This window comes from Notechis scutatus, chromosome Z, assembly GCF_049901735.1.
Source record: "Notechis scutatus isolate UNSWTSFEM ecotype Mainland chromosome Z, rNotScu1.2, whole genome shotgun sequence".
Lineage (NCBI taxonomy): Eukaryota > Metazoa > Chordata > Lepidosauria > Squamata > Elapidae > Notechis > Notechis scutatus.
The window spans coordinates 48,432,818-48,450,385 of NC_142025.1; the positions used below are offsets into that span (position 1 = coordinate 48,432,818).

The 17,568-nt window shown below is 39.8% G+C and overlaps 1 protein-coding gene across 3 annotated transcripts in view; it reads left to right on the forward strand.

Moving 5' to 3' along the window:
- The window catches only part of ST8SIA6 (ST8 alpha-N-acetyl-neuraminide alpha-2,8-sialyltransferase 6), a 67,149-nt gene that overhangs the window by 19,997 nt on the left and 29,584 nt on the right, over nt 1-17,568 (forward strand). For all 3 annotated transcript variants that reach the window (XM_087948105.1, XM_087948106.1, XM_087948104.1), the window contains one exon: nt 16,138-16,224. In XM_087948105.1, coding sequence (XP_087804231.1) covers nt 16,138-16,224 — 87 coding nt within the window. The remainder of the gene's footprint in view (nt 1-16,137; nt 16,225-17,568) is intronic.

The window sequence follows — 17,568 nt, forward strand, 5'->3', positions numbered from 1 at the left end:
ATCAATTAGGCATTGGACAAAATGCTGGACTTGCCTGGAATTGACTATACTTAAGAAAGCTAATAGTGGAAATGGTTGAAAATTAACGTTAATATAATTGAAAAGAGAAAAGAAAAGAACTTTGAAAAGTGGAAAGTGATATAGAGCACCATCTAATGGTTGAAGACTTTTTCCTTCGTGATTTTATGGAAAATCACTGGTCTTATAACAGTTTTTTTTTTAAATAAATTTTTATTTGGGTTTTCACACATACAAAATACAAGTAAAATATCTTTTTTGAAAATAGCATGGTCCCGGGTTGAACTTCTTTGTACAGACACAAAACTCAATTTCATGCTCCTTTTTGTGTTCTATTCCATATCTTATACTATTCTACATTTTCTATAGTTTTTCCCCTCTTTTAATTTTCTCAATTTTATTTCGATTATCTCATCTCAATTCAAATCATTATATTTATACTTTTGTCTGTTCTGTTTCAATTTCATATTATCTTTTCTCATTAAACAAATTTTCTTCTGTAGTTACTAATTGGAGTATGACTCCTTTATATCTTTTAATTACATCCATTCAACTCTTATTTAAACTTCAATATATACCTTAAGGTTATGACCTTCAATATAATAAATAATACATAACTTCCAATCGAATTCTGCTTGGTACATTCTTATAACACACACTATATTCTTTTAAAAAAAAAGATTATAAATATATGTAATTATAAACCCTCATTCCATTCCAATTCAGTTCTATCATTAATAATCATTAAAATTTTAACATCTTTAACACTTCTTTTCAATTGAATATCATACTTCCTTAAAGACACATATAATCTCCATAATTAATTTTTCCCTTATTTCTCTTCACATATGTTTTGTAAATCATTAAATATTCATTTTGTTATATTTATTTATTGACAGGCATTCCACTGAATTATGATAGCTATTTTATCAAACATTTTAATCATACATTGTTTCATATTTTTTAAAATTATTTCTGTTTCTAATATAACAATACTATTTTATGTACCTTTGCAGAATCCCTTTTTCCATTAAATTTTCACCATTATCTCTAAATAGGCCCTGTTTCTCTATATTTTGTTTCTGTCCTTTATAACTTCTTTTCCTTTCTTTCTTCCCTCTCATCTTCTCCCTCCCCTTTTTACCCCCTCGTCTCTCTAGTTCTATTCTCTCTTCTACATTTCCCTCTTCTGTTGCTTTCTGATTTTATACTTATTTTTCACTCTTTTTTTTTTGAGTTGTTTTTCCCAATCTTAAACTTTCCATTCTCTTTCCCCACTTTCCTTCCCCCCCCCACCTAAGATTACTTGTTCATTAAAGATGGCTTCTTCTTTGTCGCAATCTTCTTGTTCTGCAGGCATTTCTTGTTGTTTCTCATAATTACAAATCTCCATTTCTAAAAACTGAAATACAAAGCCAAAAAAACCTCTTTCTTCTTGTGCCTCTTCTTTGTACTTTTTAAGTTCCATTTTCAGTTCTTCTAAAAGTGGAGCCATTTTAAACAGTTTTAAACAACCACCTGATTGATTCAAATACAATAACCAAAAATCCAGAAATCATCAAGTAATCCAAATAGTCCCAAGTTATTTTTTCTTATTTCTTTTTCCACTTTCTCTTCCTGGGGTTTTTGTTGCGATATTTCAGTTAAAATGTATCTTTTGGAAGTCTTGTTGAGATTTTGCTGTAAGTTCTTTTTAATTCCAGGCAGTCTCCTCCCTTCCAGATCCTGCCCTTTTATTCTTTTTCTCTCCTTTCCTGTTTTCAAAAGCTTTTGATTATCCAGAAATCTTTATTATCCCTTTGACTTTTTATTTTCAGCATTAAATGCCTATTAATGTCAAAGTGGATTTTTTTTCCAATTTCTTGCTTAAGTCTCTTAGCTGTCAGTATAGGAAAAGGAGGAAAAAAAAATCAACTCTTTTCCCTTTTCTCTCTCCTTCGCAGCTTAAAAATCTTCTTAGGGAACAATGTTATTGTTTTTTTTTAATAGTTTCAATTCCTGGGTACCTTATTTGTTGCTTTTGCTGTTTGACCCGGTCAACCAAAACTTTCTCCTCTTATCTTCCTCCTGCATATTCTTTTCCAGTTGAGTTCTTCTTTGTGGTGGCCATTTCTGACCTCCGCTACAACCACCTTCAGGAAAGGGAGTAATGGCCAGCTGGGGAGGAGAGATGCGGCTCACCTCAACCCTGCAGGCAGTCTCCCCCTTCATCACCACCTCTGCGGGGTGGCTTAGCCCCGAAACCAGCCATCTCGGGGCGCTCCAGCAGCGAGCATGGATCAAAGCCTCACAGAGACAAGGTTTCGGTCTGTCGCCGAAGAAGCTCAAACTGGAAGTCCATCTTATAACAGTTATGAGATAAAAGACTAATAAAATAACAAGAATCCCGGAAACTTTAAAAGGGGGGGGGGGAAATTGTAGGAAAAGGATAAACGAATGCAATTTCCTGAGACTGTTGGGTGTTGATTGTGATAAAGAGACAGAAGGATTAATAAGGGAAATAGTGACAAAAGGAGACAATAAGAGAAATAGAGACAAAAGGATCGCAACAAGAGGCTTTGAATTTTAATAACTCAACTGTGAGAGGAATGCTGAAAGAAAGAAGGGAATTATTGGACATACTGGCAAAAAAAAGAATGGTGATGCAATCCCTAGAAGAACAAAAAAATCTCACAGAGGAGGAGTTAAAGGAAGAGGAAAGTGACTCAGATGAACATGGACATCAAGAGATATTGCCAAAAGACATTAAAGGAACTAAAACCATGACACTGATGATAGAGTTAATAAAGAAAAGAGAAAATACTCCCAGGATTAAACAACAGAAGAAATTCTACAAGAAGAAACTTCAAAAAAGACAACAGGAAAGGGTGGCGGAGAAGATGGGTGACTGGCAGATGGAAATAAAAATGAAAGATCAGGAAAATTTAGAAGAGAGAAAGCTAGCTAAAACCAAGAGAAATGACAAGGCCAAGAGATTTAGAGATAAGGGTTAGATATGATATAAAAGGGGGATGCCACATGGGAATGTATTTGGGTATTTTTTATTAGAAATTTAAAATGGGGAGACTTGAAATTCAAAATGTATTGGGAATTACCCTAAGAGTGTTATATAATTATATATGAGAAAAGTAAAGATGAACTAAGAGATGTTAAGAGGGTTTTATTATTATTAATCTACGATATATATATATATATATATATATATATATATATATATATATATATATATATATATATATATATATATATATATATATATATATATATATATATATATATATATATATATATATATATATATATATATATATATATATATATATATATATATATATATATATATATATATATGTTGTGACTCTGGGATTTGAATCTGTTCCTTTGGCAGATGTGAGCTCAAGTGAAGAGGACCTGGCAGTGAGATTTGAGCCTGCATTGCTGAGTGATTTTGAGGGTAGCCAGGATGAGGAAGTGGACTTGGCTATGAGAGACGAACCTAATTTATTAGAGTTGTCAGAACCTTCTACCTCCCCCGAGTTTCCATCTCAGATTACGCAGCAGCCGGTGGCAGATAATCAGGAAAACATGCGAGAGGTTTCAGGAGAGGAGGAAAACTTTGAGGGATCCTGGCTTGATGTGAGAAATAGACGGAGATTGAGATGTCAATCTCAATTGGGAAAGAGGCGTCGAGCCAATGATTAATTAATGAGACTAACACGCCCCCTTAGGGGACAAAAGGAAACGGATTGGCTTGAGAAATTTGCCAGAAGCAAAGTGTCTTGTTAGAGCGAAAGTCTTGTGAAGATTCTCTGAGGCATTGTGATTTATAGGCACTTCAGGTTTGCCAAACAGATAACGGAATTACTGCTGAGGACTGGAAAAACTTCAGCAGTTATCTTGTTTGGGGTTTGTTTTTGTTTGCTTATATTTTTGGAACTTCAGAATTGTGATTGCTCACCTGTGGATACAAGTGAGGCATAACACTTTTGCTTCTGGCCTGACAAACCATCTTCATACCAAGATGGACCATACTCAATTACAGCGTTTGGTGGAGCAGCAACAGCAACAGATAGACCAACTGCTACAAAGTAACCAGTCCTCCAAAACCAAGTAACACAGTTGGTAAACCATGTTTCACATTTGCAAACTCCTGCTGCTCATCCAGCCCCTCCTGTTAGAAAAAGCCCGGTATCTATGCCGGAGAAATTCTCGGGACAGACTGACATGTTCCCAGCATTTATGGGACAGTGCCAATTATTTATTACCTTGCGGCCTGAAGACTTTCCAAATGACCGGGCTAAGGTGGGGTTTATCATTAGCCTCTTATCTGGGCAGGCTGCCAAATGGGCTACTCCTTTGTTGACCCAAGATAGCCCTTTGTTGAATGATTTTCAAGGCTTTCAGCAGCAATTGCGGGTAATGTTTGAAAACCCAATTAAAACTCAAACCGTGGCTAGCCGTTTGTGGGACATTTGCCAGGGGAAACATCCTCTGCAAGAATATATTGCAGAGTTTCGTCTGCTCTGCATGGACTCTACTTGGAATGAGTCAGCCCACATGGATGCTTTTCAGGAGGGCTTGGCAGATAACATCAAAGACGAGTTAGTGCATGCGGAGCAGGCTTTAACCTTGGATGTGCTTGTGGTTCAGTGCTTGCGTATTGAAGCCCGTTTACAACAGCGCAGGAGCAGATGGCCAGTTGTGGAACTACCTTCTCATTCGCATTCGCAAACTACGCCATTGGAAGTTTATAAAACTACGGCCAGGACTGAGCAGCCGATGGAGTTGGGTGCACTCCGCCCTTGGTTGATGGCGCAAGAACGCGCGTGAAGGTTTCAGGAAGGCTTGTGCCTTTATTGTGGGGATCTGGGACATTTTGCCAATTCCTGCAAACGAAGAGGGACACGAAGACCAGTTCCCGAATCTACTCCTGGCCTGTCAGGAAATGGGGTAGGCCCGATCTCGGGGAAACCCTAGGTCGGGCACGTCTCACACCACCACCCCAAGTTGCTGAGGTGAACCCTGGCCCTCCTTGGCATTTATTGTTGGACACCCACGTTTTCTTACAGTCCCAGAAGGAGGGGATTCCAGCGGTGGCGTTGGTGGATTCTGGGGCTACTTCTAGTTTTATGGACCGGGCCTTTGCAACGCACGTTGAGGTACCATTGGTTGCTGTGGATCCACCCATCAAGGTGGAAACCGTGGATGGGCGTGAGCTTCGGTCTGAGCCCATTCGTTTCGCCACCCAGCCATTGCGTATGGTTATTGGGGACCACGAGGAGGCGATAAGTTTCTATATCACCTCGAACCTTCATCTCCCTTTGGTTCTCGGTGTATCCTGGTTGCGATTGCACGATCCTTTGGTGGCTTGGGCGCAGAATGCCATTTCCTTCCCAAGTCTCCAGTGCGTGGATCATCTGAGACATATCTGCGCTGGCTAGGATATCGCTGCTCCTGCTGTTTCCATACCTTCGGAGCTATCGGACTTCTCCGATGTTTTCAGCGAGAAGGAGGCGGATCAGTTACCACCGCATCGAGCCTATGACTGTCTAGGCAAGTATCTAGGCAAGTATCTAGGCAATGTTTCGATGAAGTCTCATTCATCATCTTCAGGCTTGTGTCTTCGGCTCTGTGCTTCTCAGAGTAATGTGAGCTTGCAGCTTCTTCTTCCTTTTAACTGCTAGTGGGGGTGTGACTTGATTGGGTGGGGGCTTGGCTGTGTTCTGATTGGGTGTGTGTGTGTTCTCATTGGTTGGGGGTTTGGTTGTGTTCTGATTGGTTGGGGGGTTGGCCGTGTTCTGATTGGCTGGAGGTGTGTTCTGTTCAGGTGGGGGCTTGATTGTACTCAGGTTAATCTTAGTTGCGGGGGGATTTGAGCTGGTGAGCTGTGATCCTGCTGTTTGGCTTCATGTTCATGGTCGTGCCGCATCTTCATGGTGGGTGTCAGTTCGCTTCATGTATGGCTCGGAGGGGTTTGAAGCGGGTAGTGATGCAGCTGCAGTGCGGCTTCTGGTCCGTGGTCGTGTCTCATCTTCTGTGTGGGTGTGAGTCTGCTTTCTACATGGAACCCACACCCACGAGGGCCACACAAGATGCTACCACCACACTTCCATGTAGAAAGCAGACTCAAGCAGACTTGATTGGGTGGGGGCATGGCTTTGTTCTGATTGGGTGGGGGGGTGTTCTGTTCAGGTGGGGGCTTGGTTGTTCTCAGGTTAGTCTTAGTTGCTGGGGGACAACCAAGCCCCCACCCAATCAAGTGACACACCCCACTAGCAGTTAAAAGGAAGAAGCAGCTGCAAGCTCACATTACTCTGAGAAGCACAAAGCCAAAGACACAAGCCTGAAGATGACGGATGAGATTTCGTCGAAACGTTGCCAAGATACTTCCAATTTTACGTGGGAGAAAACCCGAATAACCAAAGATCCACATATATACATACATACCGTGTTTCTCACATAATAAGGCCGGGCCTTATTTTTTTTTGAGCCCCGAAAAAACAGCTAGGCCGTCTTTTCGGGGGGTGACTTAATTCCCCCCCTTGCATCCTCGCCACCAGCCGCTCCTAACGGGCGATCATGGCCAAGCACAGAGAGCTCCCTACTCCCACCTTTGCTGCAGACACCTTTGGCACCCGCCACTGTTGCTTTCCCTTCTGCCCATTACGCCGCCACGTTTGGAGCTGCCGCCCGTGATTGGGCGCGGTCGCCATTTGGAGCTCCAAATGCGGAAGTGGCAGCTCCAAACATGACGGCGGGCGATCTTTTTATTTTGGTCCGCGCGAGTTCAGAGCAAGCAAGAGGGAGACCGCGATGCCTTGCTAAAGAGCTTTCGCCTTTCCCTCCTTGCAGCGCGCATGCGTCCCAAGCAACACTCCGCCCGAAGAGTCGTCCTACTGCCTTCACTCTGCGTCAATTACACAACTCCGCCTCCCCTCCGTCTCACCCTCCTGCGCTTTGGGCATCTCCGTGTGATCGCGACCCTGTCCTTTCCACCTGGCACCCTTGCTGCTTTCTGGCTCTTTAGCAACCGGCTTCGTGTTTGGAGCACTGCCGCTGTTTGGAGCTCCAAACGGCGGCGGAAGCTCCAAATGCGGAACCTCCAAACATGACGGTGGGCGATCTTTTTATTTTGGTCCGCGCGAAGTTCAGAGCGAGCTCAGCTCAGGGCAGAGTCGTGTAATTGACGCAGAGTGAAGGCAGTAGGACCTCACTCTTCGGGCGGAGTGTTGCTTGGGACGACGCATGCGCCGCTGCAAGGAGGGAAAGGCGTAAAAGCTCTTTTAGCAAGGCATCGCGGTCTCCTCTCTTGCTTGCTCTGAACTTCGCGCATGACCAAAATAAAAAGATCGCCCAAGGCCATGTTTGGAGCTGCCACTTCCGCGTTTGAGCTCAAATGGCGACTCTGGCGCCCAATCACGGAAGCGGCAGCTCCAAACGTGGCGGCGTAATGGGCAGAAGGAAAGCAACAGCGGCGGTGCCAAAGGTGTTTGCAGCAAAGGTGGGAGTAGGGAGGTCTTTGTGCTTTGGCCATGATCGCCGCTAGGAGCGGCTGGTGGTGAGGAATTGCCCGCCGGGCGCTCCTAACGGCAAGTCTCCACCCTTCCCCTTATTTTGCATATTTTAAAATAGGCCTAAATTTGGGGGGAGGGGCTTAATTTGATTTTATGCCCAAAACACATGCTGGGCCTTCCTATTGGTGGAGGCCGTATTGTTGGAGAAACACGGTACATACATACATACATACATACATACATACATTTGTTTTCTGAGGTTTTTGTGGGTATTTGTATGTGGATCTTTGGTTATTCAGGTTTTCTCCCGCGTAAAATTGGAAGTATCTAGGCGACGATTCGATGAAGTCTGTGTCACAGACGAACATAATACAGAAGCCTGATGATGGCAGATGACATATATATATATGGTATTCAGCTTTGTTCGGGTATTTTCCCACATCATTATAGTTGTGCTTTTAAAGTTGTAGCAACATTTCCGCGGAATCTCATCTGCCATCATCAGGCTTCTGTATTGTGTTCGTCTGTGAGTCAGACTTTTACAGTTGTTTCAGTTTTAACTTTGGGGCTAGCCTACTGCTGTGCCAGAATGGTTTTTTCTTCATCCTGATTGGTTGGGAGTCTTGGTCTGTGTTTGGAATTTGCTGTGTTCTGCTTGATTGGTGTTTCTAATATCTTCTGTCTGTTTTGTGGCTTTTTTTGTGTCTTGATTGGCTGGCAACATTGTGTTCCTGTATTGGAGGCTTTTAGTGCAGCTTGGCTCTGAGTAAATGGAGTAAATGGACGACTATCATTTGTTAGGAAGCTAGGTTTCATCTGGATGCCTGGTTGGGGTGTGTTTGAGCTGGAGGTATCAGGGGGGATCTGTTTGTGCCCAGGTGTTTGCCTGGCTAGTGGTGTGGAGATTTTTTTTGTTTGTGAGTGCAGGCTTCCAAATAATTGACAGTCTGGTGGAATCATCTCTTCTATTCATGCTTTCAGGTCTTTTTTCAATCTCTCTGGCTTTTCTGATAATTCTGTGGCTGGGGTTTTCTATAGTGGCTAGGGTTTTGGTGCCATTGAAGTTGATGCTATGACCTGTGGCTTTCATGTGTTGGACTAGTGAGAAAGTGTGTTCCAGCTTTTTGACTGCATTTTTGTGTTCATCCAGGTGGGTACTTATTCTTCTATTGGTCTGTCCAATGTATGTGGCTGGGCATGATGCACAGGGAACTTCATATATGCCTTGGTTTTCCAGGTCAATTTTATCTTTGTGGTTTCTAAGGATGGCTGCTATTTTTCTGTCTGTTTTGAAGGCAGTCTTGATGTGATGCCTGTGTAGTATCTTACTGATTTTGTCTGTAGTACCTCTTATGTAGGGCAGGACAGCTTCCCTATGAAATGGAAATTTATTTGAAGATTAATGGCGTGGATAATAATTTGATGTGATATTAAATAAGAAAGTTGAAAATGTAAGTATGACTATGTATAAATGTTGTAATCTGGAATCATGTTGCTCATATGAAGAGATATGTAAAAAATTAAAATAAAAAACTTTTATTAAAAAAAAGAACTGTTATGCTATTCTAGCTGTGTAAACAGTCTCCCACTTACATTCATACTTGCAATGACTTTTACTGTTACTACAGGGAAAAATGGCACTCAAAATAGCCTACTGCCTACTGAGCCTACTGAGAAGGAAAAAAAGCCTCTCCTATACTAGAATCAGAAAACCAGTTTGGTATAGTGGTTAAGGCACCAGCAGATCAAGAGTCTTAATCCCAGTTTAGACACAAAACCCACTTGAAACAAAGTTGGACATACTACATCGCACTAAAGGTGGTGAAGAATCATCATGCCTGGGACAAATTTTTAACCTGGATAAATACACTGGGGGTGGGGGAGGCAGAATAGAGAATACTAATAGAATTCAGAGTGCTGTGATGATGATTTCTATCTCTTTGACAACCAGAGTAACCATATGTATTAGAAGTCCAGCTATGGAAAACATGGAGAAAATGCTTACACTCTGTATAGAACAAAAGACAGGGGGAAATGTTTTTGAATAGCATCTGTCAGATGCAAAGAATCAGGACTATGTATAAGTTTGCAGCATAAAAAATTCATTGAAGTAAAACCGGAGGTAACATCGTGGCAACACCAGTTGCGAGGGAAAGGAGCTCTCTGTCACTGTACTGGGTTTTTCTTGTTCGTGGGCTCCAGAAGCAACCAAAGTCATCTTGGAGGGGTGATGAAGCAAAGGAGGGGTGCCCTGTGAGGTTCCAGGGGAGAACGCAACTCCCCTGTAGAGCTCCAAGGCTATTTCTGTCCTCTATGCCACATCATGGAGAAGAGGCAGCCAAGATGGCTGCCACAGCCGGAGACAGTTTAACATCCAAGAAGAGTGCTGGAGCAGACTTAGTGACAGTGTCTGGAACTGGGTGAGAACAATCCTTTTTATTTAAAGTACAACCCCGACAAGAATATTCAGAAAAGAGAGATTCATAATTATCCTTAAAGTGGCAGCAACCTGACACTGGGAGTAAAATTTTAAAAATGGAAGGGAAAGGGATTCAAGGAAGAAAATAGAAATTTTGTTAAAAATACAGAATATTGGATTTTCAAGTTGGACAGACATTAGCTTTGAATAGGCATTTTAAATGCTGAAATCATCTACACAAAAAAATAATATATTTACTTTTAGAATATATCAGTAAAGTCTGATAAGAAAGACAAGACAAAGTGAAAACTGATTTAAGAGCACCACCTGCTGTCAAAGGAAGACATAACATATTCCCAAAGTCCTGGAAAGACCTGGCTTATGGAGAAGTAAAAGTGAGAAGTAAATATTATCAAAAGACCCCTGAAAGCTTAAATATAAGACTCAACTGGTAGCGGGACTTATGAAGGCTTTACCCTTGGATCAGTTTAAAGAACAGATCGATTAATTTTAGGATATAAAGACTCCTGGACATTGGACATTGAATTTTCTGTTTGAAAAGTGGCTTTGATTTGAATAAAAGATTGTTGGATTATTGGACAAAAAGAAATAAAGTAAACAAAAACAAAGATGAATGGAATCTGGAAAGAAATTGCATTGGAAATTCAGGATATAAAAGACACCTTGACAAGAAGATGCAAGGCAATTTTGAATAAAATACAGACCATGGATATAGATCTGGAAATTGAAACATAAATGACAAAAAGAAAACAGGAGGTCTAGGAAGAGGAGTCAACTGAAAGACTAGCCAGAAAAATAAAATAGACAAAACAACAAACAAAAAAGAAATGATAAAAAGGAGAAAAAATAAAAATGACAATGATTGATGTAATAAATCAAGGGGAGAGTACTTTAAGGGAAGTTAAACAGGAATTGGAATTGCAGGAAGATTTTGGGGGGGAGAAAGATAGGGTTAAGAGTAGACAACTTGAAAATGAGACAATGGAACATAGTAGAGAAGGGAGAAATGTTCAAGAGGATTGGGCAAGTGGCAGATAGAGACAAAGATTTAAGAGAGGAATATGGGAGACAAGCTAAGAAATGAATAATAATTAATTAATTAAAGAGTGAGAGGTGATGGTTAAAAAAGATTATTATTTAACATAAATGTGTGTATTATTAGTTAAGATATATAATAATTAAGTGTAATAAATATGAATATTAACATTTCATTGGAGGAAAAGGAAGGATATGTGGAATTTGAATGACATAAAATAATATATTGAAATATTGCATAAGATAATGAAAGATTACAACTTAATAAAAATAAATTCCCCTCTATTTCCATGAGTTGAGTATCTCACATTATGTACATTTTCTTTAAATAAGATTTGCCCAGCCTGTATTTTCCTTCTTAAACTCACCAGATTGCTTGTCATATCCATTTATTCGTTATATGCTGTTAGGGGTGGTTTTCTTAATGTTTGTCCTACATGGTTATAGTTTGCTTATTTTTTCAGTACACACTGATCTAGTTCTTACAGCACAGTTGTAGATGAGAGGATGACATGAAGATCTAGTTGGACTGATAATCATTTTAAGAATTGGCACTCAATTCTCATGCCATCGAAAGCATGCTTCCAAAAATTTGAAACGTATCTGACAGACTTAAGAGGGAGCCGCAAGCCCGTTGTGTGCCAAATACTTTAAGCCCTTTTTTAATGGTGAATGCTGTTAAGTTCTGGGTAAAGAATGGAGGTGAGGCCAGAGTAATTTCTAACAGCTCTTTATTCAATACTGCCTGTGAGGCAACTGAACTCCCTGGCTGACACAGCTCCTTTCAGAGGAAACTGATCAGCCAAATAACCAAACAGGATTTTCCCGCTCCAACAGAGGATCAGAATAAGAACTTCAACTGACAACTATACACTATATACAATACATAACAAATGCCTCTTTAATTATAGTCCCATTTATGTATGCTCTGTTGATCCTTGAATCAAGTGTAAAGAAATGAAGTTACATACTTTGCCATGATATTTATAGGGAGACTTATAGGACCTGTGTGCCATTTTAGCAGGGGTGGGATTCTACCTGGTTGGATCAGTTCTATAGAACCAGTTGTTATGATTCTGCCCAGTTCAGAGAACCGCCAAATCGTGCCACTAGCTGGACCCTCCCCTCCACACCTACTCACTCCAACTTGCCTGCCTTTGTAAGTTGCTATTTTTCCTCCCCCCCGCCCCCCCGACCATCAGCTATTCTGCTGTGCTGGGAGATTTAGATTAGCTAGAAAGCAGGAAATCATTGGGTTTCTTGTTTTGTAATTAATGTAAAAGCAGAGCTGAACCTTCCTTAGGACTGAAGCTTCTATTTTTCAGTGCAGACTCAGGCAATAGATTACAGAATGGTAGATCTCTAAGTGAATATGTGATTCTGTGAGTAATTCAGTCTGCCTGCCTACTTTGCCTGATTTCGGGTAAAAGTTGCTCTTTTTTAAAATAAAAAATTCAATATTTACATACATGGTGTGTTGTGAGTTAATTTTATGAGTTTGCTTGCAAGCAAATTTTATGTGACAGACTCAGGTAGCCAATGGCAGAAAGATAGATCTCTGAATCTGTGATTCTGTGAGCAACTGCCTTCCTGCTTTGCCTGATCTTGGGTAAAAGTTGCTTTTTTAATAAAAAAATTCAATTATTTACATAAATATTTATAATATTTACATACAAGCCACACCCAGCCAGTCACATGACCACCAAGCCATGCCCAGTCAGCAAGCCACACCCACCCAGTCACATGACTACTAAGCCACACCCACAAATTAGGCCATGCCCACAGAACTGGTTGTTAAGTAATTTGAATCCCACCCTTGCATTTTAGATGAACCATTACTGGCTGCAGAATAACTGGATTGTCATGCTCCAACATGGCTGTGAAGACAGAAAGAAAAAAGCTGATCAGAAACATTACTGCTATTTGTTGTTTTGGCTTTTTACTGACTTAAAAGATGTGGCAGTATTTTAATCCATGCTACAAATTTTGTTTGGGAATAGGAGTTGTGATTGGAGCTTGAGAAGTTATAGTCCTTCTCTGGTAGAATTGCCCATTGCAAGTGATTCGAGCCTTGCCCTGCTTAGAGTTCTCATTTATAGAATATAGAGATCTTTGCATGAATGGTTATATAAAGAAAGCTAAATCATATAATGATTTATTCCAGGTAGGATTAGGTTTTTCTCATCCCCCAAATTTATAGGAACCCTATTGAATTACAGTATAATTACAAATCTATGGGGTTAGCTAATTGGGCCTGCTGCAAGCCATTGCTGGTAGTAAATTGCACTAGGCCCCGTTTTTAAATCTATAGTAGAATCTGAGTAGGTAAATAGAAGAGAGATAGAGAATCTGTGGCTACCCAGGCTTTGCAGTAAAACAAATATTAGTTATTCCACAGAATATGGTATTAAAATGCTAACAAATGAAATTTAAAAATATTTGAAAGATTGTACTGTAAATTCCTCTTAGTTGAGCTATGTTATATGGGACTTTCAAGTTATTAATACTAATGGCATACGTAGGCTACATGGATTTCAGCATAGTTACTCTAAAGAAAACTAATTCTCAACCCAAACCATTTGAACAAACTCTCTGTGCAAGATGCATTATTATAGGAAAAACAAATTATTCTGTCGCCATCTTTCTAACCTTTAGATGGCTCATTGCATATGAATGTGATGTTCTGTGAAAATGTGTCTCAGCAGATAAATGTTCATTTTAAAAAAAGTATTCAGAACACTAGCTTTGGACACAAAAGCTTGTGGAAAGACGCCAAGAAATAAATCAATGAAAATTCAAGGCAATGTGCCATTCTATGTTGCCTTCACAGAGATTGTCTTTCTCATTAATGTTTTAAGGACCTGATTCAACAACAAGAAGATATCTTTGCCACAAAAATAGAAAAAGATCCCTGTCTAAGAATCCGTTTCAGGCAGGATTTCCAGATCTTTCTTTAGAAGAAATTTAGACTGTTCTCTGGTGCAGTGAAATGTATATCCCATTCAGAATTCATTGGAAAAGCTTTCACATAACCATGAAGTTCATGGGTGCCTGATGGAAGACAGAAATCATTCAGTTCAAAGGGAATAATCATATTAAGATATGCAGTCAACTCAGTGTTAATTCTATTTATATTAAATCCTAGCTCAAAAATATTTCTTGTTTCTGAATAAGAGGTTGATCATTCTTAAATTAAGAATTGTGATGTATGTGTAAAGTAGAATACATGGCCTCTTATTCTGGATATGAAACAGGAAGCATAATTTTAAATTCCCATGATAAATAAATTATTTCCTCGGCTGCACTTTGAACAAATATAGCAAGTGGATGAGAAAGACATGGGCAATCTATAAATAGCAATTGAGAATGGTGAAAGAGCTGCCTTCAATTGGTTGTGTGTGGTTTTTTTTTTTTTTGAAATTCAGTATTTTTATTTGGATAGTATTTTTGTAAAGGCCTTCTACTTCAGTTAAGTGGCATCTAAAACTTTGTATGTGCCTATATATAAATAAAGGGTCAAACTCTCATCACAAGGTACATCACAATGTGCCCTGTATAATTACTTGAAATCTACTGGCTGAATTATTTTAGAAGTTCTTATTATGTCCTACTAGATATGATAAATGCATTAATTCCCTAATCCCTGTGTCTATGTTATGCTGTAATATTTCAATTTGTAGAATTTCATCAATTTAAAATATTAGCATACATTCCTTCATTCAAAAAAAAAATTAGTATCCTTTATAGCAGGTATATCCAACCCAGTGGTGGGATTCAAAATTTTTTACTACTGGTTCTGTGGGTGTGATTTGGTGGGCCTGGTATGGCTTGGTGGGTGTGGCTTGGTGGGTGTGGCAGGGGAAGGATACTGTAAAGTCTTCATTCCCTCCCCTCTCCTAGGGGAAGGATACTGTAAAATCTCTATTCCCTCCCCATCCCACTAACCTGCTTTCCAGCTCCACTCTCCTGTGCAGGGCAACAAAAGAAGACCCAGCCGATCAGCTGGGACTTGAGAGACAGAAAATATATAGGGGTGGGGCCAGTCAGAGATGGTATTCTGAACTACTCAAAATTTCCACTACCAGTTCTCCAGAACTGATCAGAACCTGCTGAATACACCTTTGATCCAACCCTTGGCCCAAGGGCCACATTTGATTGTTCGTTTGTTTATTGGCCATCCATCTTACTATAGGGTAACTCTGGGAAGCTTACAGTTATATCTTAGTTAAAACATAGAATGTTAAAAAATCTTAAAACCAAAGACACACATGGGAATGATGGGGTGGAGTGGAGCAGAGGTGGGATCTATTATTACTAATCAACCACTTCCATTGCACTGTTCCCACTGTGTCCCCAAGCCAACTGGCAAAGCCATGTCTTTAGACCAGTGGTGGTATTCTGCAGATTCTGACCAGTTCTGGAGAACTGGTAGCGAAAATTTTGAGTAGTTCAGAGAACCGCCAAATGCCACCTCTGAGATTTTACAATATCCTTCCCCTGCCACTCCCACCAAGCCACACCCACAGAACCAATAGTAAAAAAATTTGAATCCTATCTCAGCTTTAGACCCTTACGAAAACATCGGATGGTTACTGCCAACCTCACATTGAGAGACAAGATGTTCTAAAGGGCAGGAGCACAGCAAAGAAGTGCATCCTCCTGGACCCCACCAGCTGGAATAATCAGGCTGATGGGAGCCACAGCACACCTTCTCTGCTGGCATGAGTGATATGGGCCAATCCCAGTGGGGTGAGGCAGTTTTATACATTAACTATATTATATACAAAATTCATTTAATGCAGCCGAGGCACGCCAAAAGGTTGGATACACCTGTTTTATAGGTGTATCCTATAGTGGATACAATTAGTTATATTTTAATTTTGTTCCATGCTGTCAAGAGTCAGCTGCTTATGAGATGGGCAGCTATATAAATGTAAATAAATAAAATACAAGTCACAAAGAAAGTAAAACTTTGTAATAAGTTACTTTTTCTCTTATAATGGAAACCAGGTTGTTTTCTTAGCAAGCTTGTCTTTTCAATTCTACATATCTATTTCATCAGATGTTGAAAAAGAAATGTTAATATAACCATCTGCTTCATTGCTATGTGTTTAATTCTTTTTCTTTTAGATATTCTGAAGATTATTATTTACAAATAGTTGGTAAACTACAGAACTGTACCTGGAATAGAAGGCCACAAGAATATGCCAAATTCAGGTAAGGGTATTTGTAAATGAGCCCCACACATAAGCTTAGTATGTTATTTTTTAATTCTACAAAATCATCTGCAGAAGAACTTTAAATGAAAATGTGATATACTATATACTAAAGTGATATACTAAAATAATAAAATTGTATTTTTAACTCTCTAACTTGAAACATACTACTGTTTGAATTCTTCTACTACTTTGGGAGTACAGTGCTATATCAGGGCAATTTTCAGTGGAATGAAAACTAGAGAAATGATCTGTAATTCTACTTTTTCTTTCCATTTTTGTGGATGAATTGCAGAATTAACCAGATTTAGCTTAGTGGCTGCAGCATTTTAGCAATATACATAATGCTTCCTTCTACGAGATATATTACATAGTATGCTTTTACATGGGCAACAAAAGTACTTATATTAATAGATAATAGATAACAGATAATCAGAGTTGGATTACTTTGTGGATCATCTAGTCCAACCCCTTGCCCAAGCAGGAGACCCTACAACATTTCTGACAGATGGGAGTCCAATCTCTTCTTGAAAGTCTCAAGTGATGGCGCTCCCACAACCTCTGAGGGCAAGCTGTTCCTTTGGTTGATTGTTCTCACTGTCAGAAAGTTTCTCCTTATTTCCAGGTTAAATCTCTCCTTGTTCAGTTTCCATCCATTATTCCTCGTCTGGCCTACAGGTGCTTTATAAAGTAGCTTGACCCACTCCTCTCTCTGGCAGCCCCTCAAATATTGGAACACTGCTATCATATCTCCCCTGGTCCTTCTCTTCACTAGACTAGCCATGCCCAGTCCCTGTAACTGTTCATCTGTTTTAGCCTCCAGTCCCCTTGTGATGACCTGGAGTGTAAGACAAACGTAGCAAAATTCGAAACATAAATAAATGTCCTTTAATGCCTCCAACTTGGCCGCACTGTTCAATAATTCTCAGTTGAAGATAAAACTTATTCAAAAATAGTCTTTAAAAGAAAGCAATACAGTCTGAATTTAATGAGCGGATAGAGGTGAAATAAAAAACCTAAAACAAACTATACAATGAAGGGAATTCCACAATGGAACAGGATAAATAATTACCAACTTCAAGGAAATAACAAGGCACAGTCTGTTGGAAGGATGCCAACCAAGATAACTCTAGCCCAAAATAAAACACACTTTGCTTCTGGCAATGCTGTGTTGTAACCGTCTCTCTTATATACTATTCTCCCCAGCTACAACCAATTAGGGGGATCATAGCCGCTTTTTCTCTTGTAAGCCAAGTTGTTTCCTTCTCCGTTCTTCCCTGTGTGTCCTAGGATGAAGAGGGGATGGGCCTGGTTCTTCCTCTGACTGCCCAGCCATCCTCTGCCT